The sequence below is a fragment of the Gambusia affinis genome, linkage group LG11 (assembly GCF_019740435.1).
Source record: "Gambusia affinis linkage group LG11, SWU_Gaff_1.0, whole genome shotgun sequence".
In the NCBI taxonomy this organism is placed as follows: domain Eukaryota; kingdom Metazoa; phylum Chordata; class Actinopteri; order Cyprinodontiformes; family Poeciliidae; genus Gambusia; species Gambusia affinis.
In genome coordinates, this window is record NC_057878.1 from 7,180,801 (window position 1) to 7,208,420 (window position 27,620).

At 38.7% G+C, this 27,620-nt stretch overlaps 1 protein-coding gene across 1 annotated transcript in view; it reads left to right on the forward strand.

Moving 5' to 3' along the window:
* Positions 1-27,620, forward strand: part of pdia5 (protein disulfide isomerase family A, member 5) — a 69,499-nt gene that overhangs the window by 21,922 nt on the left and 19,957 nt on the right. Inside the window, exons 4-12 of the mRNA XM_044132813.1 lie at positions 473-556; positions 734-779; positions 3,488-3,580; positions 5,377-5,437; positions 6,101-6,168; positions 8,737-8,828; positions 12,452-12,523; positions 15,091-15,227; positions 27,192-27,262. Of these exons, the coding sequence (XP_043988748.1) occupies positions 473-556; positions 734-779; positions 3,488-3,580; positions 5,377-5,437; positions 6,101-6,168; positions 8,737-8,828; positions 12,452-12,523; positions 15,091-15,227; positions 27,192-27,262 (724 nt within the window). The remainder of the gene's footprint in view (positions 1-472; positions 557-733; positions 780-3,487; positions 3,581-5,376; positions 5,438-6,100; positions 6,169-8,736; positions 8,829-12,451; positions 12,524-15,090; positions 15,228-27,191; positions 27,263-27,620) is intronic.

The following is a 27,620-nucleotide window of genomic DNA, read 5'->3' on the forward strand; positions in this document are numbered from 1 at the left end:
GCTCCTGGATTGGCTGGTTTGCTAACGCCAGCTAATAGCATGTCACTGAAGCTAGTCTTTAAAAAAATGTGGCTATAACTCAGCCTTTAGCATTGCAGGTAGGGATTTCAGCTTCCTACGCTGCTTTTTCTTTTCATTTTTTTTAGATAATCGCCACAGAAAAGTCTGTGCCTCTTTCCGTAACGACAGGACCACTGGACGTTTATGTTTGACTTTAAACTGGAAATTACCGAGTTTCGATGTTTATGGGTAAAGAGAGACAAAATAAGAGACGAGAATAAAAAAATAAAAAAAATCACTTTCTGTTGAGTGGGACTCTCATTGAGGTTAAATAGAGAGGAACTGTGTAATGGGTCAAATTATAGAGCAACAGGAATTACTCCATTTTTCAAGCTTTTTGCAAAGTTAACATTTTGAAACGTCTTATCTTAAAACACGTTTTTATCCACGTCTGCATGTCAATGTCTTCCAGTGATTCAGAGGGTCGCAAACTCTGTAAAAAAGTGAAGGTGGACCCGAGCTCCAGACGCGAGGGAGCAGAGCTGCTGCATTACAAGTGAGTCACCAGACGCTCAGATGGACGTCACACACACTCTCTTCACACCTCAGTGCATTTTGGAACTTAATGCCACTTTTGCAGCCAAAGAAAATGCATCATTCACCACTTACTTCTGGGAGCGGTGTGCATTGTGCCTTTTGTGATTTTTTGTGTGTTTTGTTTTGTTTTTTCCAGAGATGGGACGTTCCACACAGAGTACAACAGACCTGCTACATTTAAGGTTGGACTTTTTTGCATAATTAGATTCGCTGCATGTTGGTAATGATGACTCGGCTTTGTTTGTTTTCTACACCCACCTTCTGTCTTTTAGTTTGTCTTATTAGAATATTTAATGGGTGATGTTCTATATTAATCTGATCGATACATTGATAACACTGACTCCAGCGTTTCATTTTGCAGGCCACTCTGCCACATCAGGAGATTTAGAAATGGAGACTTCTGTTTATCCTCTGGATTTACTTTTGGAGGATATTTAGAAAACTTCAACCTGTAAACTAATTTAGTTTAACCAAAGGCTTAAGTACCATCAGAACTATTACTTTTTTTAAAAACACGCAACACTAATTTATGATAAATAAATAAAAAAGCAAACTTTGAAATTGCTCCACTACTTCCTCTCTTTCTAGATCTAATCAGCGTGGCTGCAGATGTGACTCTTTAATGGTGGCTCTTTGTTTTTCTGAGAAGCGCCAGAATAAATAGCAACACAGTAATTTCACCTGCATTTAATAAATCACGGAACGCTTTTATTGCGTCGGCTCAGCATACAAACACAGAAATATTATTCAAGCTACACGTTTTATGCAACAGATTTTATTCTGTGCAGGAATCCAAGTTTGTTTTGTTAAATTGCTTAGGTTTAGTAAAGTTTCAGGTTTTCCTCTGAGTTTCAGGACGAGTTTCATAAAGATTTTGTTTTTGAACGTCGACTCAGCGGTAGTTGTAGTTTTCACCTCGGTCCTTAACATTATTTCTAAGAAACGAGAGATTCTTGTTGGGACTTTGGATCATCAGAGACAAAGAGCTGCACTTCAATGTGGTTGGGTCGAGATTTATTTAGCATATGTAAAAGATGCGTGTATATTAAAATTAACTTTATATATATATATTTTTTTTTTTGATAATTATTGGATAATTTTAAAATGAAAAGAAAAACAGTTTTGGTTGGTTTCACACTTGTTTTTTTTTTCTCTTTCAAATAAAAGTCTGAGATATTCCTCGCAGTTCTTTTTGTTCCAGTACCCCTAAAATTGAGTCCAACTGAATGTTTTGATCTTATCTCAACATAAATACAGCTGCCAGAGGCCCTTAGAGAACAAAAAGTATCCTAAAGAGCAACCGACTCAGCTGAAAGATGAGGGCCATAACTGGGAAGGAGTTTAAGACGGAGTAAGGCTAAAACAATATCCATTTCATGGAATATGGAGTCTGGTGAGGGACCTAGCAAACATGTTGTGCAATGCGACAATGCAATCAAAGTTCAAAGCGTGCTGTTTTGCAAACTGCAATTATTAATTTTAATTATAGAATATTATGATGATTAAATGGATTAAAACAATTGTCACGCTCTGCAGATTTTTCATTTAGCCGCTTAAGTCTATGAAATATGAAAAGATACAAAATATATATGCCTATATATAATTAAATTTCTTTTTAAAATAGGAAAATAAACATTTTATTGCCTTCCATGCAATAACATAGCATTGCTTTAATGAACGCTTGATCATTTGTGGGATGCGTCTGTAGCTAAAAAAACTTCTAACCTGTAAAGAGCTGATGACTTAACGTCAATAAAGTGCAGCGATGATCTGTTGATTATTTTTTGGATTTACTGATTAATAAATGGATAGCAAAAGGTGCTTAACAGGATATATATCCTATTTTATAGGATATATATATATATATAATTGTTATTATTATATATATTTTTTTCTGAATTTGAACCAGGTGAAGATAAAATTGCCACTTTAGGAGTTCTGGGTAAAACATTTTTACAACAGTAAAAAAAAAAAAACTTGCACAGTGTTTATTTTTTTGTACAGTTTTGGTAATTTGAAGTGTGTGGGGGGTTTTCTTAGAAAGTTGAAAGTTGCCTTTTGTAATCTGTATACTCCAGCCAACGATTTACCAAATACCAATTAGTTGATGATTATTTCAATAATCGATTCATCATGATTAGCCTGATGAATCATTTCAGTCATGCTAGCATGAGTCAGTCAAAGCCCAAACCTAAAATGACACACAAAAAAAAAGATTGGATGGATCCATGGCCTCCATCCAATCTGACTGAGTTGACGGTTTTGTAGGAAGACAAAGGGAGGAAAAACTTCAGTCTTTAGATGTGCAAATCCGATAGAGAAAAAGTTCCCCAAAAGATTTAGTTACAAATTAAGTTTGAGCCCCCCCCTTTTCACAAACTATTGGTACAGGAAGAGCAGAACACAAAAAGCTGCTGCACTTTTCAGTTTTTAGCAAAAAAAAAAAAAAAGTTGAAAACCGTGTCACTCTTCTTCCTGTTCAGGTTAGTGCTAATTTATGCCAGTCTGTCACAAAAAGAAAAAAAAAAAGAAAGAAAAAATCCCAATGGAATATAATAGCTGTAACAAGACAGAATGTCAGAAAGTTTAAGGAATGTGAATAGTTACTAGCCGATACTTGGTTTAAATATTCCAGGTCTCTGCCGCTGAATGACGTATTTCTTGCCGCCTCGTTAAGACATGCACATCACATTACATCCACAGCAAACATGAACGTGTTGAGCTCTAAAGATCCCGTTTCACTGTGTTAAATTCAAATTAGGAGGAGCTTTTACAGCGTTAACACAAATTACATTGTTGTCCACAGCGTGGTTTTGTTTGTAGTGTAGCCATTGTTTTGACACCTTCTGGCTTTTTGTTGTTTTGTTGTTTTTTTTTTCCACTCCTCCAGTCTATGGTAGCATTTTTAAAGGACCCGTCGGGGCCCCCGCTGTGGGAAGAGAACCCCGAAGCGAAAGACGTCGTCCACGTCGAAACGGAGAAAGTAAGTAACGACCTTGATGAACTTTTTAAAGATTTTGGGTAGGGTTTGAACATTCTAAAGCAGCCTCTGCTGCGCTGTTGAACGCTAGTTTTCAGCAGCAGTGATCGCAAGGCTCCTGCCAAGCAGACTCCTCTCCTGTCTAGTTGAAAAAATGCGAGGCGAGTTTTTGCGTTTGAAGCCAGTGGAACGTTGTTTCCGCCCGTGTCAGATGTTGGTCTTCGTGTCCCCAACCTCATCAGGACGGAAACATTCCCACGCAGCTCTCATCCTGCCCAATCTGACGAGGGCCGCCATCGAAACCCTTCAGAGCGTTGTCGCGCGCAGCCCGTCATCTCACAGCCGTAGAGTGCAGCGTGCTGAAAGGCCTGTAATTTAATGAGCAGCAAGCCTGACAGCTTGTAGCAGCTCTCCGGTTTCCTGCTGTGGGGCTTCTTGATGATGCCAACTAGAGATTGTGCTGATCGTGGCGTTCTGGAAGTTGCTGAGGTCATGATGGTGATTATGAGAAGAGGAAACTGTTATGAGGGCTCATGCATCTTCAATCAACTTTCAAAAAATCCGAAAGCTTTCCCTTTGTTAGAGATGTGTCTGCAGACGTTTCTTTTTTTGTCAAATTTGTTGAAATGTTCAGAATTTTTTTTTAATAAGCCTGTTTTATAGACACACCAATTAACATTGTGTGGCCAGTTTATGATACCAGTTTTAGGACCAATAATATTCCACCAATAAGCTTCTATCCTCCACAAATCTGCAACAAACGTCTGGAAAATTGTGAAACAGCCAAAACACTTGAGTTCCTTTAAAATCTAGACTGAAAACCCACCTGTTTGGAGTTGCTTTTATATCATAATAAATGAAACACTAGCCAACATTTTGATGTCTAATAACGGCACTTGGAAATATGCAGTGTTTCAGGTTTTTTTGTGTGTGTGTGATGTAAAGCACTTTGATCTGCCTTGTTGCTGAACTGCACCACACAAATAAATTTGATTGATTGATAATGTTAAAAAGAAATATTAAAAGCAAATATTTTTGTTGTTATTGCTTTAACACTTCCTGTCTTGAATGGTTATTGATTAGTTTAAAAGTGAGCACAGGTGGGGTGTGCTGTGGTGGATAGCGCGACCCACATTTGGAGGCCTTGAGTCCTCGACACGGCCGTCGCGGGTTCGATTCCCGGAGCCGGCCGACATTTGCCGCATGTCTTCCCCCCTCTCCTTCTCCCTCTCCTGTCAGCCTACTGTCATATCAGGGACACTAGAGCCCACAAAAGACCCCCTGATGGGAATAAAAAAAAAAAAAAAAAGGTGAGCACAGGTGATTTCAAAACCGTTTTTAGCATGTTAGGCTAGTAGTTAGCATGACTGAAACCACAGTCTTCGACTAGCCAGCTCTACTGGAATGAAATGGCAGGATTGCAGAAATATGCAAATCAATGTAAAAAGACTTGAAACAACAAATCACATTAAAGTGATATGTGATTAAAAACACATATTATTTATTACACTATGTACTAAAACATGGTAGCATCAGGTGAGATGCTAAAATGCATATAATACCTGAAATGCTGCTAACATTTGCAAAACCTAAAAGTGCTTCATCTGGCTTCATTTATAAACTCCTCACTGGTGTTTATAATAGTCAACCCTCTTCAGTCAGTCACGACTCCCACACCAAAGGGTGTCACCCGACAGCGATGCATATTGTAATTCAGCCGGGGAAATGATGGCATCTCTGCTTATGAACGGTGACATTTCACCGTTTTCTTCTTGTTTCCCTTTTTTTTTTTCCCTCAGGATTTCAGAAAGCTGTTGAAGAAAGAGGAAAGACCCGTCCTCATTATGTTCTACGCCCCCTGTGAGTCTCCACTTTACCGTTAGACATTGGCATTCACCGATGTTCATTTTGTTTAATGTGTTGAGCGTCTGCCAGTGAAAAAAAACCCGCCTCCGTTCTCACTTGGAGAGAAGACTAAAAGTGAATTAAAAAGTTTTCTGAATTTCCTTTTTTCTTCTAAATTCGACCCCGGAGTTCTGCATCAACCTTTTTAAATTGTCTTCAGCTCATAATGAGAGACGAGTTACTGCTTTAAGGATTTTAGTTCACTTAAAAACAGCAGGATGTCGCCATTCTGCCCGGAACCAAAATGTTTCTGCTAAACTCCTTCAGCAGTTTGAATGGGCAGCCTCCATATTTTAAGGTGGAGTGGAGGCCAGACCTGCTAGCTCATCTGAAATAGGTTTGTTAAAACCTTTAAAATAATAAACATAGTTGTTTTTGCTGTAAATCAATCTCTCTTTATAGGTTTACTTTATGGTGCATTTTTAAGAAAGATGAAAATCTAAAATTTTAAGCTGACATTTCAGAGGTCATGATTGCACACCATTACTAAAGAGGCCATGTTAATTACACACAATCTTCTGAAACATTGTTTAGACATGAAAACGTCTAAACTTTCCAGATTAATGATTTTATAAGATTGTCCCTTGGTTTTGTCCCGTGTTTTTGTTCTGTCTGCAGGGTGCGGCGTTTGCAAGAGGATGCAGCCTGTTTTTCAGCAGGCGGCCACAGAAACAAAAGGCAAATATGTAAGTGTGTCGCCTGTCCGTTGTGTTGTTGCAGCAAGTCTCCACGAGTAAATCCCATTTCTTCAGTTTTTCTGCAGGATAAGAAAGCGTAAAACTTTTTAAAGTAGTTCCGACCGCCTGCCGGTCTTCAATAAGAGACTTTTTGGATTTTATTTAAGACGCCATCAAATATGCTCTGCAGGTTTTAATTTTTAATAACCTTCACATTTTTAACCTTCACATGAAATTCCGAGACTGTACCTGATTTTCATTTGATCTGAGTTTTAGCACAGAGATCTATTGTCTTTTCAGACATGTTTGTAATATTTTTCTTCTGTCTTTTTTTTAATTTGTGCCTTGAGATTTTTCACATTTTGTCACTATGCAGCTTACAAACTTTACTATGTTTTATTGTGATTTTTATGATAGACCAGCACACAGGAGCACTCAATAATAAGCAAAAGGAGAATTAGGCATAGTTTAGTAGAAACTTTACACAAATAAAATTCAGAAAAGCATGCAAGTGTGTTGATCTGCGGCCGTTATTGTGCACGTTGGCAAAGTCCAAACACTCTGTGGCGGAAAACGTTACGCAGCACAGCACTCTGAGTGTTTTTCCACAGTTGAACATAGTGGTGGCAGTGTCATGATGTGAGAAACTGGTTCCAAATTCACCTGATACAAAACACGCAGCCAGAGTTACAGTGAAATAACTTGGATGAAGCATATACATGTCTTAGAATGGCCCAGTCAAAGTCCAGGTCTCAATCTGTAACAAGGTTTTAAAAGGTCATGTTCATCCAGGCTCACTGAGCTTGAGTTAAAAAGATTGGACAAAACTATTTTTGTCTGCCTGTGTGTAACAGACAGACAAAAGCCGTAGCAGCAGCAAAAGGTTTTCTAAAATACATCAACTTTGTATCCGGATTAATGATGTATACCGCACTTTTTAGATAAAAAACTCTGTTTTTCCATTTTCCATCCCGCTCCACACCTACAAGGTCTTTTGTGTTGATCTATCCCATTAAACCTCAATAAAAGCTGCTAAAGTTCGCGATCGTAGCGTCTCACCAAACAGCTAGCGTCAGTCTCTGCAAGGCATTGTTTGCAGACGCAGAATTTATTGACCGTGTTTTCAGCTCGCACCTTTATCTGCAGTTACTCCAAGGACTAAAGTCCTTCCAGTTTGTCTTCACAAGATCTATGAAGATAAAATGCGACTTTAACCTACTTACTTGTGTTTAGTCTCTGCCTTTATTACATAATATTCTAAATACATGAATATTCTAAAATAATTCCCCATCTTGAACTAAACACTGCTTTTCTTTGGAAGTGACATAAAATGGAATTGTGGTATTTTAATACTTCATCTGTAATATGATTTTTTTTTTTCTGTAACTGTAAATTGTCTTTCTTATGCAAACTGACCCGAGCTTGAAGAATATCTGAGGTAGCGTCATACTGATTCTAATGGAGATTGCAGTAGACATAAATATAAATATAAACGACACACATCTTATGGCTACGATCTCAAAGGATTCAAAATCACTCTGCATGTGAACACGTGTCCAAATGTGATTTCTTTTCTCTTTTTTTTTGATATTATAGTTTTAGTAAGTTTGCAAAAACAAACAAGCAGCTCTCTCCCACGTTCTAATTCTTATCTCCCACATTCTGTGCGCAGAATTTGGAGGGAAGAAGAGATTATCGCAATTTGTAGCGTGGCTGTAGCGCCGCACATCGTCTAGAAAGCGAAGCGCCGCGAATACTTTCTGGATGCTCTGCCGATTCTCAGAGTGCCGGCGTCGCTGCCTCCCGTGTTGCTTTGAAGTAAACGATGAATGGGAGCTTAACCAAGTCGTGTAATCCATTTCTCAGTCAAGGACGAGGGAGAGTTCGCACGCAGCATCTGATGTGTTTCATTAAGTCTGACTGAAAAGAGAAGGGAGAAACTCAAAAGACGCTGCGGGGAAGTTGTTTTATTTCCAGTAATTAGGTTCGCTTTGGCGGTGCTCTCATCGCGTTTCCTGGCGCAGAAGAGGAAGGGTTTGGCCTAACGCTGACATCTAGGTTTTCTCTTCAGCTAATCATACGCATTGTACAGTTTTGTGCAATTGGTCGTTTTTTAAATGCGATTTTCACAGATCGCTTTAACTTCAGATCGTTCACCTGAACGCTTGAACGTTTTTATAGCTTTCAGGTGAGCCTTAGGTAATCCCTCTGCCACAGTAAAAGGTACTCTCTTTCGAAATCACCTTGACATATAAATATTAGTAACGCTGTTAAAAAAAAAAAAAAGTCACTCTTCTTTTTCCCGAACAACCTCAAAAGTTTTAAAACCTCGCTCCTTCTGATTGATCCTCAACTTCTGAGCCTTTTTCTCTCCATTATTCTGGTCTGAAACATCTATGAGACGTCTCTTTTAATGTTCTCTTTCCATTTAAACTCTTCTTCATCGTCTTGGAGCTCTCTGACGGTGGCGAACCTGCTTTGATGTCCTTTCCTCCTTAGCCTCCGCCGCCACCTTTCATTCCCTCCCTGACAACTCACGTCCCGCTTTTCTTTCGCTCTCTCTGAATTGTTCCAAAGGTACTGGCAGGGATGAATGTTCACCCGGCTGAGTTTGACGGCCTTAAGCAGGAGTACAACGTCAAAGGCTACCCGACCTTCTGCTACTTTGAGTAAGTTGAGTCATCTACCTCGTTAAGTCTCGCTTTCGAGGCCACTTCAAACAGAAAACGTAATCTGTTGAACACAAGCGGGGACGCAAATCTGAAAACGGAGACTTCAAGTGTTTGTCACTTCACTTGGAGTACAGGTGAAGTTTTTATTTTTCGAAACACTGGGCTCCTTTTGATTAAGTCATTGTAATTTGGTGGGACTAAACCGTATGGAGTGGTTCCTGGTTTGAGTTTGCACCTTTCCTTAGGTAGTAACTAGTTACATTTACTCAGTTAAATTTACTTCGAGTGGCTTTAAAAAAAAAAAAAAGTACTCTTAAGAGTATTTTTATTACACTGTACTTTTTACTTCTATTTGAATAATTTTATTGCGAAGTATTTCTACTCTTGAGTGAAATTTCTGAATTTTCTATCCACTGGATAAAGACAAGATTTCATGTTTTAACCAACAATTCACCAGACACAGAGCTGCAGTTTTTGGTTGAAGTTTAATAAGTTTTCTACTGAAAGAAATTGATTTGGAAAGATTTTCTTTTGCCTGACTTTATTCTTTGTTACTTATATATATTATGTCCTTAAAGAACCAAAAGTCCCACTTAGCTTTATATTTTCTGATGAAGTAATTTTTAAATGTTAAATAATTGATAATGTGATCAGTTACTCAGCACTTGAGTAGACATTTTATCAAATAACTTTTTACTCTTGAGTAATTTCTTGTACGGTTACTTTTTACTTACACTTGAGTGAAAATAAGTTGAAGTAGTTCTACTCTTACTTCAGTCCAGTCTTTGTACTCCCCACCTCTGCTTGTAACGTCACTAAAGTTTGGAGCATATAGAGGTTTGTGGAAATAGTTGGTGCTCGGTATAAACGAATGGTTACCACAGGAAATTCAAGAATTTAACATGGATGAAAGAATTAAAGCAACACTCCAGGTATATTACTGACAACGGAATAACATCAGGACATGATAAAAAGCTTTTAAAAAGTCAATTTTGCATAATAACCCTCCTTTAAAATTTCTTCATATTTCAAAAATGTCTGATACCCAAGTTTCCGGGGAACTTTAGGAGATAAAGAAGTAAAATAAAAACTCCACATAAGCAATTTTAGTATTTATTTATTTATTTTTTTTGCTTCACTCAACACAGTGTAGATAGAGACCAAAGGAAAATGAACACAAAAACAGAAATCCCGCTGCACTGCCATGACAGGCATCCTAAACACTTCCTAACTATTCCATTTCCAGGATGCCAGCGCGCATTTTATTATTTTTTATCATCCCAATTTCCACATTAAACACTTTTTCATTCCAGTCTGGCCTTTTAATTAGGCCGGGACTGATTAAGTGCCTCTGTGGTTAGAAATTGCGTGCTCTCCTCCTCTCTTCCTGTACATCTGCGCATCTCCCTCTCACGTGCACGCCAGCGCGTGCCTCCCCGAACCGGAGCCATGTCTGTTAGCTGGAAGCGCATTAGTGTCTGAGCAGAGCTAGCTAATGACCGTCCGAGTCCGCTGGCTTCAATAATAAGCTCCTCGCTGATAAACTGCAGCTAATCACGGCAGAGTAAATCAGCATCAACACCTTCCTGTTATCTCGCCGCAGCACCCGTTAGGAAGACCAACTTTTTCAAGGTCTTCTAATGTTTTCAGTCCCGGCAGCGGAAGAAAGTGTAGGCTACTTCCCAAGAGTTTAGCCAAACCTAAAAAGTTCTATTAACATTTTGAAAAAAGAAAAAAGAACATTCAACCTTTTTTATCCTTGCTTTGTACTCCAACAAAGAAAAGCCGCGGAGGCCGTCAGCCAGGAGAGGGGTAGGGAGAATTATGTCAAAAAATTCCTCAGCATGATTTTGCGGCGTTTTATTGTACTTTACAGCTGGAGAGATAAAACCTCGGAAGACAAGAGTTGCTCATAAATCTCACTGATTGAATTCCAAGGAAGCCACTATTTCCTCCCGCGGAGGCCGGTTCCCCTGAAAAGCTCCGAATGCAGGCGAAGGGCGATCACGTATCACCTTCAATCATGTCCACTCTTATGTCCCGGGAGCTCTGGCTGCCGTCGTCACCAGAGTCACTCTGCGCAGAGCCGCAGCCGCCGAAGCTGGTCCTGTGACGCTGGGCTGGGACGTTCACCTGCGCTTCTCTGCCAACATTTAGCCAGAGAGGCTGGAAAACGGGACTCGCTAAAGTTTTTAATAGATTTATTTTTTTTATGCTGTAAATGGTAGAGCTGAAACGATCAGTCATGACGAAACGATTATTGAAAAAAATCATCAGCTAATTTAGTAATCGATTAATCGTCTACTGAAGCATACAAACTCAAAAGAAAGGCGTTTGCTTAAAGAAGAGCATACTCAGAGCAGTAAAGAACCGTGCAAAATTTAGATGTTACACTTGAGTTAAAGTAGAACCCTGAACACGTGAAATTTTAGCTTCATCTGGTGCAAATTCTGTAAATTTTGCTACCCGGTTATTAATCAGGTAATCAAAAAAAAATTTTTTTTTTAAAAGTCACCTCTGTTGATAGGTGGAAAAAAAATGACTGAGCTTTTTACATGTTGTTAGGAGTATTTTTTATGTTTAACTGCAGATGAATACTTTGATACAAATGATCGATTGTTAACTGAAATAACTTTTTGGTATGGTTTCTAGACCATAAAATGTTTATTTTGTCCCTTTAAGAAAAGAAAAAAAATTATCTGCATTTCTATTGTTATACTAAATGAAAAATCAGCTGACTGTACTAATTTATTATTCAATTAGTCATACGTTGTGACCAAAACGACTGTTTTAGTCTGACTAATTGTTGTCATAACCATTGCAGCCAATAATTATGGCTAAAAATAATGATTGGTTGCAGGCCTAGTGAAGAAACTCTGCTTTAAATGTTTTATATTGTCATTTTCTCTACTTCAGTGAACTTCCAAGCTTAAAATGCAAACCACAATACAATGAAAAGCGTACATTAACCTTGACCTCATCTTTTGTCCACATTGATTTTAGTTTATTTTTATGCAAAATCTACAGAGAGTTGAGGAGCTATAGTGCTGGCTTTAAAAAAAAAAAAAAAAACATACACAGCATCAGCGATCAAACAGTGCTGAACTCTCAAAGTTATCTTGCAAGGCTTCTTTTCACTGGGATGCTGAAAGAGCACATTATTTCTCCTTATGTTAAACATTTCAGCGGCTGGTAGGAACACTGAAGAAACTGCAAGCTTGCCACTGACTTCTTTTATTTATTTATTTTTTGCTTCTTTTTTCACATCAAGCAAGTTATTAGGCAGAAATGGTGCTACTGCATAACGCGGTGCTGTTAATACGTGGTGGTTAATAAGACGCCTGGACTGCCCGTCTGTCAGACTATTCCTGGAGGTTCTTTACATTTTGTCACTTTGCAACTGCAAACGTCTAACATAGGGATTTATGTTAAGCTTTTCAGGTTTATTTAAACTATAAGGAAGGAGGTTTGAGTCGTGGCAACAGGTTTCATTCAGTAACTAGAAAAGGCTTTTATTGTTGGCTGTTTTTTTTTTGTTTGTTTGTTTTTTTTACGAATTGGGTCAAATTTATTCAGCTGTTGACTTAAAATTTATCCATGATCATCTTCTTATCTTCCAGGAAGGGGAAATTCATGCATCACTATGAAAACTACGGCGCTACCCCAAAGGATATAGCAGATTGGCTGAAGAAGTGAGTATGATTCATATCTCGACCAGCTGTTTTTTGGGGGGGGGGTTATTTTTTATTTTTTAGTAGGTGCCCTTGAAGTTACTGAAAATGTAAAGTTCAGACTGGAAACCGTTCTATGATCTACTAATTCAACTAATAAAACCCAAGATTGGAACGTCGGAGAGAGAATCGACTCCATCGAGCTTGAACGAAGCCCGGCGCCATCTCCCTCTTTGACTTTCTGTCATCACCTTCGTTTCTCTCGTGCGCTCTTCATCACACCTTTTCTTGCCTTGACTCCCCTGGCACGCCTCGTCACGTTGTCATCAATCTACACCTTTCCACTTTTTTTTTTTGCCACCTTTGTCTCACAATCTCTGCCTGAAGGTCCTCGTCTCTGTCTGGAGAGAAAACTTAGCAGTGTTTGTGGAGCCGCAACCAGCCGATGCAAAGTGAGGTTTTAATGTTGACAACAGAAACAATAATTACGTCTCCATGATGAATGTACGGAAAACTTTGTTGATATTCCACCAATGTCGACAAAACTCAATTTTGCAATCGCGGTGTTTCTATTAAATGACAAATGTTTGTTCACATGATAAGTCGTTAAGAAGCCTTAGGCGCCTTCATCCTCTTACCACTTCCTGTCGTATTCTTTGTAATTTCCGCCAGTAGTAACATCTGGTTGTTGATCACGTGACTTGTGTGTTGCAAAAATGTTTCCAATGTAATTTTGCGAAACACGCTAATTTTGATAAAGCCAAAAAAAAAAATCCCCTCATCAAAGCGTAAAAAACTTTATCCAAAAAAAAAAAAGCAGGTATTTTTCATAATTGCTGTGTTTCTGTTAAGCAAAATTATTTTTCATAATTCCTGTCTGCGCAATTTTAACGTCACTGGAAATCCTCCTAGTGGCTCCGTTGCCATTACAAATGTGTTGATTTTTCACTAATGTAAAAAAAAAAAAAAAAAACATTTTACAACTGTGGTGTTCCCATTAAATAAGAAATGCAATTAAAAGCACATGTGAATACATTCGTTCACACAATAAGTTATTTCTTTTTTTTTTTTTATTAGTTTGTTTCCATTAAGCAAATTTATTTTCGTAATTTCAATTTTTCAATTTGAGGGTCAATGGAATTGCAGCTAATGTTTCACAGGTACATTAACTAGTCTTTTTAACTCTGCTTATAATCATTTACAAGCAGAGTTGCCTGAAAATGCCTCAGCTATACAACAGTGAAGTTAACAGAAATCCTATCATATTTAACTCAATAATAATCATGGATATAATAAACTAACCTACCTCTCACCTTCCAGTTTTTCCAGTTTCCATATTTAAAGCCCACTGTGGAAACATCTGCTTTAAAGCCAGCGTGTATTTTACATCTTGAAAAGGTTCAACTTGGAAAAATGTGGAATGCAAAATGTTTATGATTCCTGTTATCGTTATATGATGAGAAATACCGGATCACTTTGAACCAAAAGGCTGTGATTATTCCTCCTTCACTGTGAAGATATTCCTTCAGATGAATTTGTCAAAGCTCAGCTGTTTAAAAAAATTTATCGTTAATTTGCATATGAATGGATGCGACCTCTCGGAAACCTCGTCACATTTGCGGTTTGTCATCTCAAGAGGATTTAAAAAAAAAAATTTTGTCTGGAGATAGAGGGTGTTGAGAGCAGCTGAAACAGGGTGGGAGCGTGATATAAACTGTACTCATAAACCTCACAGGATTTTTGCAGCACTCTTATTTTTCACCTCTAGTTTTTATTCCCTCCTCTCTTCCTCAAAGTTTGGATTCAGTTTACCGAAACATCATATTCAGCAGTTTAGTTTTATTTTATTTTTTTAGCTCCCTTCTCAGTTTCTCTGCTTTCTACTGGGCCGAGTCAGTCTAGTTTTAGTGACAAAAGTTATGTAGTTACTAATTCAAACTGTTAATGATGAATGCTTCAGTGTATGAACGCATTAGTGCAGGGGTCTCAAACTCCAGTCCTGGAGGGCCGCTGTCCTGCAGCTTTTAGATGTGCCTCTGCTGCACTACAACCTGAATAGGATAATTAAGGCTCTGGAGAACCGATCTACACAAGGAGGAGGTCATTAAGCCGTTTGATTCCAGTGTTTTGTGCATGTGGCACATCTAAAACCTGCAGGACAGCGACTGGAGTTTGAGAGCCCTGCCTTAGTGGAACTGGAGAACTTCGGCTACGTTACTCTTTTGTTTGTAAATGCTGTCCAGCCTCATGTGGTTTTTGAAGAAAACCTTCTTTTTTTTTTTGAAAAGGATGTTTTATTTGTGTACTTGTTCATGGAGTACATTGTTTCTACCACTCAATTCTGGCGCTGCAGCACTGGCTCCTGTCATCGAGGTGGGGCCGCTTAGTTCATATGTGCGTGTGTGTTTTGACACATTGGGGTGGAGTGTAGGTTACAGCTGTGTTTGATTCTTTTCTTTTTCTCTTTTATACACATGTATGCGTATACATATTTTGTTCATACAGAATACAAAGCAGCTGGATGTAATCTGCTTTGCAAAATGGCTCCCGACCCGTTTCCTCATGCTGTCTTTCTCGTGGTGTTGCAGCCCTCAGCCCCCGCAGCCAAAGGCTCCAGAGGTGCCGTGGTCGGAGACAGACTCGCCGGTCTTCCACCTGACCGATGAGTCCTTTGACAGCTTCCTGGAGGAACATCCTGCAGCCCTGGTCATGTTCTACGCCCCCTGTGAGTAATACAGCATGTTCAAAACAAAAGAGGGAGGAAAGGAAGAAAGGCGCTGCCCATTAGTGTCGAAGCAATAAATCAGTCGCAAGGAAACATCTTTCACTTATCTTTATTTACTGGCTCTCTTTGGTTTTTGCTCTGTATTACTACAGACAGTTGTTGTTCTTTGACCGAGGCACTTGATCGTCGTCTACGTTCAGTGCAGAACGGTTCTTCACATTTGCGTTTCAACCAATATTACTAGTGGAGTCGTAAAGCTTTCATCTGCTAATGCTAGTTTCAAATTATTCCTATTTCCCTTGAAGGACTTCTACCCTTTAAGGCCAAAGTTTCAAATCCCCACCTGGATATTTTTGCTTATTTTAATTGTACAAATGTCCTGTCAGTAAATATATTTGCCCATTTTTCCATAACAAATGGAGCTTCTAATATCTACGAAGTTATTTTTTGGCAATTTATCATCTATTAAAAGAGTGTTTAATCAGATTAAACTAAAGTAAAACATTACCGTCTCCTGCTTTAGTGCTAAACTTTTTGACAGTCTGAAAATGGCCTCATCTTTTTCTTTCCCTCCACCAGCAGCCCTCATTGTGCAACAAAGTGCACAGTATTATCTTGAGAATGCTTTCAGCAGTAAAAAATGTGCAGCATCCCGTCAGAGGAGCTTCTCGCTCCTTCTGGCCATGGAAAACATTCTCCATGCAGTTTTCCCGTGGGTTCGGCTGTTATTTAGCCACACAGATAACATCACCATTTCGCTGTCATGCGAAGCTGGAGAAAGGAACCAAAGGATGGAGGAGGAAACGAACTCAAAGCCAGACCAAACGCAGGGAATCCGGAGCCCAATCGCTATCTATCACACACAAACCCCTCTACATCCCTGCAAATAGCACCTCGTTGTCGCCATATGGTTCATATGAGCCCGCTTGTCGTCTCTACACATGCTTTACATTTTCATTCAGGCACCACACACTGTTGTTACGCAGAACTTTGCAACCCTGCCAGACTTTTTCCAACATCCAGGCACGACTTACTTTGATCAAACCCTCGTCCTCTTCCTCCTTGTTGGGGAGCTTTCTATCCTTCTTGTTGTGACATATAGCTATAAATTATTGATAAAGAAATTCACATCAAGTTAGACAACAACATTTTAATCATGACGCAGCTATTTCTGGATGGTCTTTTCTTTTACGCAAGTCTTGCACATCACCTCCCCACCATCAGTTCTCCCCCTCCCCTCCCTCTTTCTCTGCATATTTCAGTCTCTATCCTGTGATAATGCATAACGAAAAACAGCCAGACCAGTTCAAGCCTCAACAAGGATTTGACAAGTTTATTTGGAAAAAGAATTGTGACATTTCAATCAATCAATCAAATTTTGTTTGCATAGCACATTTCAGCAGCAAGGCATTTCAAAGTGCTTTTACATCAAATCAGACACAGAAACACAATGCAACGTAGAATCAACAATGAAAACACGACATTAGGTCGTGTCACAATTATTTTAAAAACATAATTGTGTGCTTCCTTCTAAAAGCAATCAACTCCACTCAGAAAATCAAACACACCATATGTTTCACTGAAGTACAGAAAACCGTTCTTTAAGCCTCACATGTTGGATTCAGTCTTTAGAGCAGAGCTACTGACTACTAAAGGAAATAGTTGGCTGCTGATTTTTTTTTTTTTGCCCCTATTGTATTCCAGATCCCACTTTTGGTTGAGATTTTGGTCCCAAATCAACACTTGATTATTGCAGTTGAATTGTGTGAATTGTCCGGGTGGGGACGGATCGGGGTCAAATGTCAAACTAATGAGTCCTATAACTGCAAGGACGAGGCTGGGGATTGTGCTGGAGATTTTATGGCAACTCATTTCTCCTTACATATAAAAGGATTTAGTCACATTTTTTTTATTTTTTATAATTTATTTGTTTATTTCAAACCGGTTTTAAAAACAAGAGCAATCAGTGGGACAGAGAAAAACATGTACATACATAACCAAGAACAACATATTTTGTTTATCGCTACTTTTTTGTTCAGTCCTACCCCTTATCTCAATTTAATTAAATATATTACCTACTGACTCAATAATGATCAACATTTGTACATTAAACAAGGTGATAATGTTCATGTGCCTGCTCAATATAAACAGATGTCATTCACACAACTAGTCCTCACTCCCTCTGCATTGCTTTAAGTCGTATGTCATGACTGTTTGGAAAGAAAATACCTAAGAATGGAAATTTGTTGTTGATAAACCGAAATATTTGCGTTATGGATTCCTGCTGTTGGTGTTTAGACAACAAATCATTTAGCCACAAGCGCTGATTTCCTTCCAGTGCCGTTTTGCGTGCAGCAAAAAATGATCACATCGCTTCAGCTTTCAGAGGTCAATGACAGGGTGACCAAAATCATGGTGCATTTTTACCCCCCTCCACTCTCTCCTCTATTTTTAGCCTAAATGTGCAGAGAAGTGTTTGAGCGAGTGTCTGTTTGAACGATGCAGGAAGCAGATTGCTCCACTCTCTTCCCGCTGCGGTGTCACAGCTTCACAGATGCCTCTGCTGCACTCGACTCGCCACCGGAACAGCAGCCAGTCGTAAACACACTCAGATCAAGGGCAGTCGGCTGAAACAAGCTTCATCAAATACTGCCGGCGCACGCGCAGCCTGCGCGGGCAGGCGGGTGCGTGCGTGCGTGCGTGCGTGCGCGCGCCGGCGTCACGTCGAATGCATATTTCACACACCATGACAAAAACATTTAGTGCGCACAATTGAGCTGCGTACCTCTTGTTTCTTTCTAATGGAGGCACAGACACGTAGATGCCCGGTTTTGCTGCTTCGGTGCAGTTTCTCGGTGGCTCTGCCGTCAAATTGAGATTAATGTTCTCCCGGCCGACGCGATCAGCTTGCATTTCTGCTCGTTTTCACTGTCCTCTGATACGCACAGCAGGGGAGCTTTGCGTGCAAGTTCTTGTGGGCCTCCGGTTCGGTGCACTGAGGGGGGGATGATTGTGTTCTGGACCAACAAACAAACAAAAGTTTGGTCCAGAACACTTTGTTGGCTTTGTTGTTTTAAAGCTAATTATAGTTGCATTGTTTGATCACTGGTCATTGGGCCTCCTTTCACAGGGTTTACAAAGTTTTAAATTCGTATATTTAAAATTAAGACATTCAGATTTCTTAAATTTATTGGGTTCTTTTTAATTGTAAGTCGGCCTTAAATACATTATTCACAGGTCTTAAGCTTTGTTGTATATTCCACAGTGTATTATAAGCCTGGCAGGCCTCCAGACTTTACTTGTTAGGCTTAGCATTGCTAATTTATTTGAGTTTTTTTTTAATCTTTGCCTTTTTCTTAAAGAGTTTATAGTTGCTATGTGGGTATTAATCTTCCAGTCTTCCAAAAATCCCTAACTAACAAGTGATATTTTCAGATTTCCTGTCAACTTTAAACGTTTTTTAACTCAAAATCATGGCTGCCGGCTAGATGACTGCCCTAGCGCCGGGCTTAGCAAGTTTTCTGGAGGAAACCCTCTATTCTATGTAGTTTATTTTTATCGTGAAAGCACTTCCGTCGGGCAAAAGTTCGAGTCGGACACAGACATTTTCTGAGCATCCTGTGACTCGGAATGGTTGAGGCTGCTGCTAACTAGCTGCTAGTAAATCTTTGCTAGCTATATTGCTAACTTTTTGCGCTTCTATTATTGGAAAGTGTAAATTATCATCAACCTGAGCGATGCTATGTGCATTCTCGGCAAAAAAAAGCTTTGCACTAACCCTAATATAATATGTGTGATTTTTCTGGTGTTAAATTTTATTCATGATGGTGTTAAAAAGTCTTAAATTTGAGTTGGTGAAACCTGCAAAAATCATTTTCTTTTTTCTTTAAACAAATTTTGAATTGTCATTTAGCTTATATCTTTTCCCAACACCTCGTTATTTTCTGTAAAACTGCAGAACCTCCTCTTTATTGTAACGTCTTCGTTGTTTTCCAGAGCTGGCATATTTACTGCTTTGACTCTGATCTCCCCACCATTCAATCAGCATCAGCAGTGTGTAGCACGGCCCGCTCCCCCGCTGAGCACACACCGACGCGCCGCCTGTTCCGAATGCAGAGCAGGCCTGACACAGAGCAAAGGACGGACATTTGGGCTTTCTCTCTTGCTCATCATTTTGAAGGGTTGTGGAAAAAAAAATAAAACGTCCTCTGAATCACTTTGCATCTCTGCTGAGCCTCAACACCCTCTGCACAATCAAACACCACGGAGACTTAGTTTAAAGAGACACAGCTTTTCTTTGCCACGACATGCATTACTCTTGATTTATAACCTCCACCGGCTCTGCTTATTATTCTGAAGAAAGGACTTCCTGAACCGTTATGACAAGGGCAATTTAACAAGTTCAGGAAAAGTTTTTCATTCTTTCTGTGGCGCTTCTTTCTGGGCATTAGATGGAACAGAGAGGATGCCTATATATATAAATATATATATATAAATTGTTTTTATTTAAAGTTATGTTGGATGCAAGCCCCTAACCAAGGTATTCAGAATCTCCTTTCAACGTAAAGACACGTCATCCTTTGGAGGTGATAAAAGCCACAGCAACAAAAGACCACACACACATGCACACACACGCCGCTGCTCAGGGGAGTTAGGGACAGAAAGTTTTAAGTTCACCAGAATTGGGCAATTACAGTCTGGAAAAATGGCAAAATTGGCAAAGACAACGAGTTTTCTGTAAATCAAAAGCCTCCAAGGACAATAAATCTCAACCTAATAGAGCAAATTTCAGCGGTGGGATGGAAAGAGTTGGTGCCCAGGTGACGCGTATCACGTCAGCCTGGACCAAATAGGTTTGACAAACGGATCTGGTGCTTTGTTCAAGCTGTTCCACAAAGAATTAAGGCAGTTCTGTAGATCAAAGGGAATTAAACCTGGAACTATGAATGTGTACCTTATAAAATGTCCCGCGAGTGTAGATCTCTGTAAAAACAAGATGTATTTATTTTGCAAATGAGGCCATTAGTTTTTTTCTTCTTCTACATTCTTTTACTTACAGTTTTTCATTCCCCGTTTCTGGATTGAATGGTTTTCCTGTTAAACTGGTACGACGCTCACTGGATAATAAACCTGCCATGACGGTATCGCGTAAATTTTTGTAATTATGCAAAAAAAATATGAACACAAACATAATTGCTTTTGTTCAAACCAATAATTAGCTCTGCCTCTTCTACAATAATATAAATGTTCATAATTACAGCTATATGCAAGCAAGGCAAGGACAGAGATGTGGCGTACTAAAAATTAATTATCCACAGCTTTTATGCAAGTCACACATTTTTTTCTCATTTCTTGTCTTTATAGAGTCGCACTAATACACCCCTCTGATATACTGATTAATAACAGACGGTGTATTAATATTATTTAGTCAGTTTTTATTTTAAAACGGCCACATTTGCCTTATTTGGTGGAGCACTCTTCAGTTCAGCTGACCAGCAGTGCACAGCAAGAGCCCCGAAAAGCTCCAATCGCATCCATTTTCTGACGTCTACGCAACAGGATTTCTATCTGCACTGTTAGACTTTTTATTGTAATTTTACAGTAACTTACTGGCAACACTGTTGCCAGTAAGTTACTGTAGAATGGTAATTACAGTAACTTACTGGCAACACTGTTGCCAGCAAGGTACTGTAATTACCATTCTACAGTACCTTACTGGCAACAGTGTTGCCAGTAAGGTACTGTAATCACCATTCTACAGTAACTTACTGGCGACTTACTGGCAACAGTGTTGCCAGTAAGGTACTGTAATCACCATTCTACAGTAACTTACTGGCAACAGTGTTGCCAGTAAGTTACTGTAATCACCATTCTACAGTAACTTACTGGCAACTTACTGGCAACAGTGTTGCCTGTAAGTTACTGTAATTGACATTCTACAGTACCTTACTGGCAACAGTGTTGCCAGTAGGTTACTGTAATTACCATTCCACAGTACCTTTACTGTCATGATATTTCACAGTTAATTTTTACTGTGAGTGTGCTTTGCAGTTATAACTGCTTTACTGTAAATGTAGTTTATAGCATAAAACTGTAAATGTATTTTATAGTAAAGCTGGTCTACTGTAAACTTGTTTCACAACATAATGTCAGTTTTACTGTAAATTAAAGTTTACATTTTTTAATACAAGAATATTTTACCATAAACCGAAAAGTTTCACAAAAGAAATTTTAGTCCAAGTACTGTGAATAAAAACAGGTATTTATTTTCAGCAGATTTGTTGAAATAAAATCCATTTATATATTCACAATGTCATAAAGAACAATGTCACAATACAATATAATGTGCTATAAAACAACAAAACCATAGAACACACTACAGGTCATGTCAATATTTTTTATGGCACATGTATGTAGCAACATGAACATGTGTGCATCAAGTACCAGCCATAAACTATTAAAGACTGACTTTTAAAAAATATATAGAATATACTTCATTTAAAAAACCAGCAGAGGCTGCATTGTCAGAAAACAGTAGCTTAAATGTGCTCTGTTACACAATACATCACAATAACAGTGCAAGTGCGATAATGTACTATATGGTAGGCATTCATATCAATAAATATTGTTACATCAGATGCATTTCCTACATCAGAAGAACTTTTATTCCATTTGTCAAACAAAATCAGTGAGATCCATCTTGTGGAAGCTGAACTGTAAAGAATAAGACAGACGATGTGGGAGGTCATGAGATGGTCAGGAAGTTATCTACATTTTCAAATCGACAGGAAGGCTGACAAATTAAGCTGAAGTGACAATGTCCAAATGCATAAAATCATTGGCATAAAGCAGCATTAAGTTGATAATTTCTTTAAAAAAAAAATCAATTACACTGAAGTGATAATAGAAGCTGCATAAAGAATGAGCAGGACTGGCTTCACTTCAGGTTTTTGGATTGTTTATGGCAAAAGCAGTCAGTCAGTCTTCACTAATTCAAACGATTGCGTACTGTATTGAGACCCTGCAAATGTCCCCAAGGAGACGATGAAATACAACATGTCATAACAATCTTTTCAGTCATTTTGTTGGTGCTGACGGATCACTGCAAAGGTGTGCTTAATAAACTGAAAACTGCATAATATTAAAAAAAACACCTCAATTAAACGACTACACACTTATACATTTCTGTGATTTAGTAAGAGATGCAGCGACATCCACTTTTTACCACGGACACAGAAAAGATGCAGGCTACTCTAAAGGACTATTGTGTAGGAATCACATGCCATTTATAAATAATCATTAAAATCATATTAAAAAGCCTAAAGTAAAGTCAGAACATGCAAGATAGGAGGAAAAGACAATAAAATAATAAACATTTGGTAAAATGCTTACCTAGTTGGAAGTCCTCCATTCAAATTCAGCGAGTCGTTTGAGGAAGGTGTTGATCCGGGAGTTGACACTGACTACTTTCCTCTTGACAAGACTTCCCGTCTTGCAGATTGTACTGACTTTGGCTGTGCATTTGGTACCAACATCTGGATTGATCCTCACAAAAAATCTTTTAACAGAAATAAAATATATTAATTGTATTTTTTAAAATGAAGACATACAATACAGCAATCAGCTATGGTTCTTCATCATCAGTCAAACTGTCATTAAATTTAATTCATAAATGGCTTGGTGTAAGTACTTACCGTTGTATCATCTCCAGCGTGGTGGATGCTGACTCCTGATACTCCAGATTGAAGTCATAATATGACCCAAAAAGACAGCAAGGACGCTGGCAAAGTCATGTAGTTGCTCAGGCTTGAAAAATACCTTCTCCTCCATACTGACCATCCACCGGGTTGCAGACATCAAGCTATTTCCTAAAATAGACAAACCCTTGTCAGGCTAACGCTAGTGAGTAAAAGTACAGACTACCATAACTATTACATACATTGCTACAAAAAATTATAGTGATAGAAAATATTCCTCTTAAGCATGATTACCCTTGGTGTAGTACGGTCATTTCCATCTCAACAGACATCTTGGTGGAAGATACCTTTGAAACATAAAAGGAAAACTCTTAAATATGAATTACTGGTAGTAATTTATATTTAAAGGGCCAGTTCACCCAGATTACAACAGGTTTTTGAGAACCTCACCCCAGAGACTAGACTAGACTTTACCCCTACATCCTGCTACCACTCTGAAACAACGGATGTGAATGACAGTTTGTGAGGCTAAACGGATTTTTTAAAGCATTACATTCCACAAATACAGTATCTGAATGGCTAAGTACAATATGGGTTAACAAAATGTTTGTAATTTGGGTGAATTGATCCCTTTAACAAATTAATTGAACAATTCTGATTTAAGATGTGTGTTTTAAGTTAAGAGTCGATATAAAATTACATCAACCAAGATGAAGATTGAGTCCTCTTTTTCTTCTAAATGTTTTATTTTTCTCTGACGGAAGTAGGACATTGCTCTATTCCACAACGAAACCGATAATTAGCTGTGTGTTGATGTTTCTTCACATGAGTACAAAATTCTCTAAATTCTGAAGTACAAATGCTGCAGAATTTACACCTGTACATAGTTGCACCTGTTAGTACTGACTTAACTTTAAATTTGCAAGAGCATGGTTTAAACAGGTGAACAGTCCTTATATGGAACCAGGGTTGGAAATTAACTTTTTTGTCCACCTGCCACTGTGGCTGAACCAACTCAAAAAATAACAGAAACCACTTGAATGTTTTCCACCTTTGTCCTCATTTACAGACTCTTATACACTATGTTGGAGATGTAATGGTACTTTAGCAGGCTAACTAGCTGTAGCAAGCTCAAAGTTATAGATTAGGTTAGCTGCTCCTCTACATTTCCAGATTATTTTGTGGCTTCAAATATGTTTGAAGAGCTGTCTTTTTACCTGTTGTCTTGTCTTTTCAAGAGTTGAAACTATGTTAGCACTCAGCAGGACAAAACTGCACAGCCACTTGGAGGAAAAAGCTTGGGAGTTAAAAAAGTCATCTGACAAAAAGAAAAAAAGAACAACGTTAGAATTCATCCTTGTTGACCTAGCTAATCTGCACTCTTAACATTTGCAAGGTCATGGCTTAAACAAATGAACAGTTAGATGTATTTTTTTAAAAAAGGGGGGATCAATTATCAGTTAACGTTATATTGTTCGACAAAGGATGTAACAACAATGCTAACAGACACTCAGCACTGAGCTTATCTCAACCCAAAGCTAGTCGTTCGAGGAAGATTTAGCGGCAAAAGCCAAGCTAAAACCTTCGGTAAAATTAGCACCTTAGCTAACGTTAACCAGCTCAAAAAATAACACCATCATATTTTTCTATCTTTCACCTCATGCTAAGTAATAGCATTATAGCATGATGCTATAAGTTACGTTAGCTCCATCTAAAATATACATTGGCTTCAAACAGTTTTCTAAGTGTTTTTTTACCTGTATTGCGAAGAGCTGAAGCAGTGTGAGCCCACAGCGACAGAGCTGCACTTGCACTTGGACGGAAAAAGCTTCGGAGTTTAAAACAAACGTCATCAGAAAACGTTGGGCGAAGCCACCCTTGATGACGTAGCTAGATAAACTGCATATTAATGTTAGCTAGGATGTGAAAAAAACAAAAATACATGCTCTCTTTCTGCCTTAAAATATGTTAACCACTAAAGGAGTAAAAATACAGAAACAGAGAACCACGATGAAACATCTATGATGACCGTTGGAAATCAAATAGAATTCTTACATGGCCAGCGCAAAGACATTATAAGTGCAGTACCACTACTGCAATGTGTAAACAGTAAATTACAACTTCAAAACATACAGTAAGTTACTGTAATGCTATGTACTATACCCATAATGCAATGCAAATTACAGTAACTAATTGTAAAGATGTTTTATGTTAGTTTACTGGGCATTTTGCTGTATTAAGCTGTAAAAAATACAGTAAAGGCTAACAGTGCAAGATAATATAAAAACAGTACCACTACTGCAATGTGTAAACAGAAATTTACTGCAACTACAAAACATACAGTAAGTTACTGTAATACTACCCATAATGCAATGCAAATTACAGTAACTAATTGTAAAGATGTTTTATGTTAGTTTTACTGGGCATTTTGCGGTATTTAGCTGTAGAAAATACAGCAAAGGCTAACAGTGTGTATGAATATTGTAATTTTCTTTTGAGTATTAGTCGCAAGGAAGGGGGGAAAAAAGTTGCACTCGACTGTGAAAAGAAGTCTGAAAAGTATGTTTAATGTGATGACTGAAGCTTATTTTCTACACAGATTTGTTTGTGAAGTGAACTTCTATTGTCCAGATGAGTGAAACCTAAATTGTTAAAAAGGTTTTGTCATTATTTTCCATCCACATTGCTGCAGTGTCGTCACGCGAGGGGATTGAATATTTCTGATTGAGGTATGTCTGGTTGTTAGGACTGGAGTGGTCCAAAAGTAATAATAATAATAAAAGTACCAGAAAACATATTTCTCCACTTTTATTTTTGAATTCGTGCTCAGTGGGGTTTCCTGTCGTCATGCAGATGAAGTTGTACACTCGGATGGATTGAAATGTCTGGACCCAGTCGACTGAAAGCTTCTCAGATTAACTCATCTGTCACGTCGCCTCTGCAGTGACTGACTTTGCCGTCGACTCCTCCGACGCCCCAACCCTCTGCTCTCCATGAAGCTAGCCGTAGCCGAGCATGTCGGCGTCAAATCACTGAACTGCCCCCGTCTCGTAAAAATCTTCCCCCTAATAACACACGACAAAATCTGGGCTCCAAGTCCCGTTGAGTTTGCCAGAGTTCTCCTTTCTCGTACACACGGGTAGAAATCTCACCATTAAACTTCTCTGACAGAAGGAAGTTTTTTTGAGAAGACGTAGTCGCATTGATTTCATATGGCATTATAAGAACTTCGAAGGGGGGAAAATGATGCACTTCGCCATTCCATTGCTATTCAGAGGGGCTACGATGCAACTTTGATCTGATTGGTGATTCAGCATTTAACATCTCCAGGGGGTCTTTTTGTGGGCTCTAGTGTCCTTCATATGAAAGTAGGCTGACAGGAGAAGGGGGAAGACATGCGGCAAATGTCGCCGGGTCCGGGAATCGAACCCGCGACGGCCACGTCGAGGACTCAAGGCCTCCAAACATGGGTCGCGCTATCCACTACGCCACCGCGGCACGCCCTATTTTTATCATTTCTAATCAGACATGCACCTGGTTCTTTACAGTCATCTTACACTGCAAAAATGCAAAAAGTCTCAAGTATTTTTTTTGTCTAGTTTCTAGTGACAAAGCTAATTTAAAAGTAGCTTCTCCACAGTAGGAACTTATTTTAAGTAATCTTTACACTTATATGAAAAAGTGCTTGTTCTGTTGGCAGATTATTCAATTTATTGTTTATTTTTTTATTAATATATAGGAATAATTTACTTAAAACCAGCTCCTATGTCCTCCTGAAAAATTAGGAAATTTCTTCCTTTCAATAAAAACAAAACTATTATATATACTAGAAAAAAAAAAACAATCAATGAAGTCAAAGGCAGCATAAAGAAAAAAAAAAAAAGAAATCTTATAATATCTGCCCTTTTATCCCAAAAATTTATTTAAACAATAGAGATTTACAAAAAAACAAAAACATCAACTCAAAAAATAATTTGTATGGATTCACATTTTTCTATTCTATTCTATTCTACTTGCAGGTTAATTTTGTTTAATTTTAATTGTCTAATTTATTTCCAATTGAATCTAGACCAAAGTTACTTGCTAGAATTTTGTCCTTTTTTTGTTGTGCCAAATTAAGAAATCGTTCATTTAAATCCTTTTCATGTGTGACTCTGATTAGCACACATGAAATGCTCTTTTGTTTACTGTAACTTTATTGATTAACGCTGCAGCTGAATAAAACCCATCTGTTTGGCTCTAACGTGTGCTCTCTGGGATCCTGCAGGGTGCGGCCACTGCAAGAAAATGAAGCCAGAGTATGACGAAGCGGCCGAAGTACTCAACAAAGCCGCAGATGTAAGTTTCTGGGACTTTGTTTACATGTGAGCTGCATGCTTGTCCGTAAGCGTTTTGTCTTTCGTACTCCGTACTTTTGCGTGACGTAGCTGCGCCTCACGAACAGATCGTGATTATCCAGCCTCCTTCACCTGCGGTTGTTGGCTGCTGCAGCCCAGTTCTGGATGTGTTTCTGATTAGTCGGGTGTGGTCCTCCTCTCTCTCTCTCTCTCTCTCTCTCTCTCTCTCTCTTTCTCTCTTTCTCTCTTTCTCTCTCTCTCTTTCTTGCTGTTTTCTGTTTAAACCTCACACTCCCAAGCCTGGGGCTGGGCCTCCGCCGGTCGGTCCAGCCGGTTGACCTCATCCCTCAGCGCTGCTC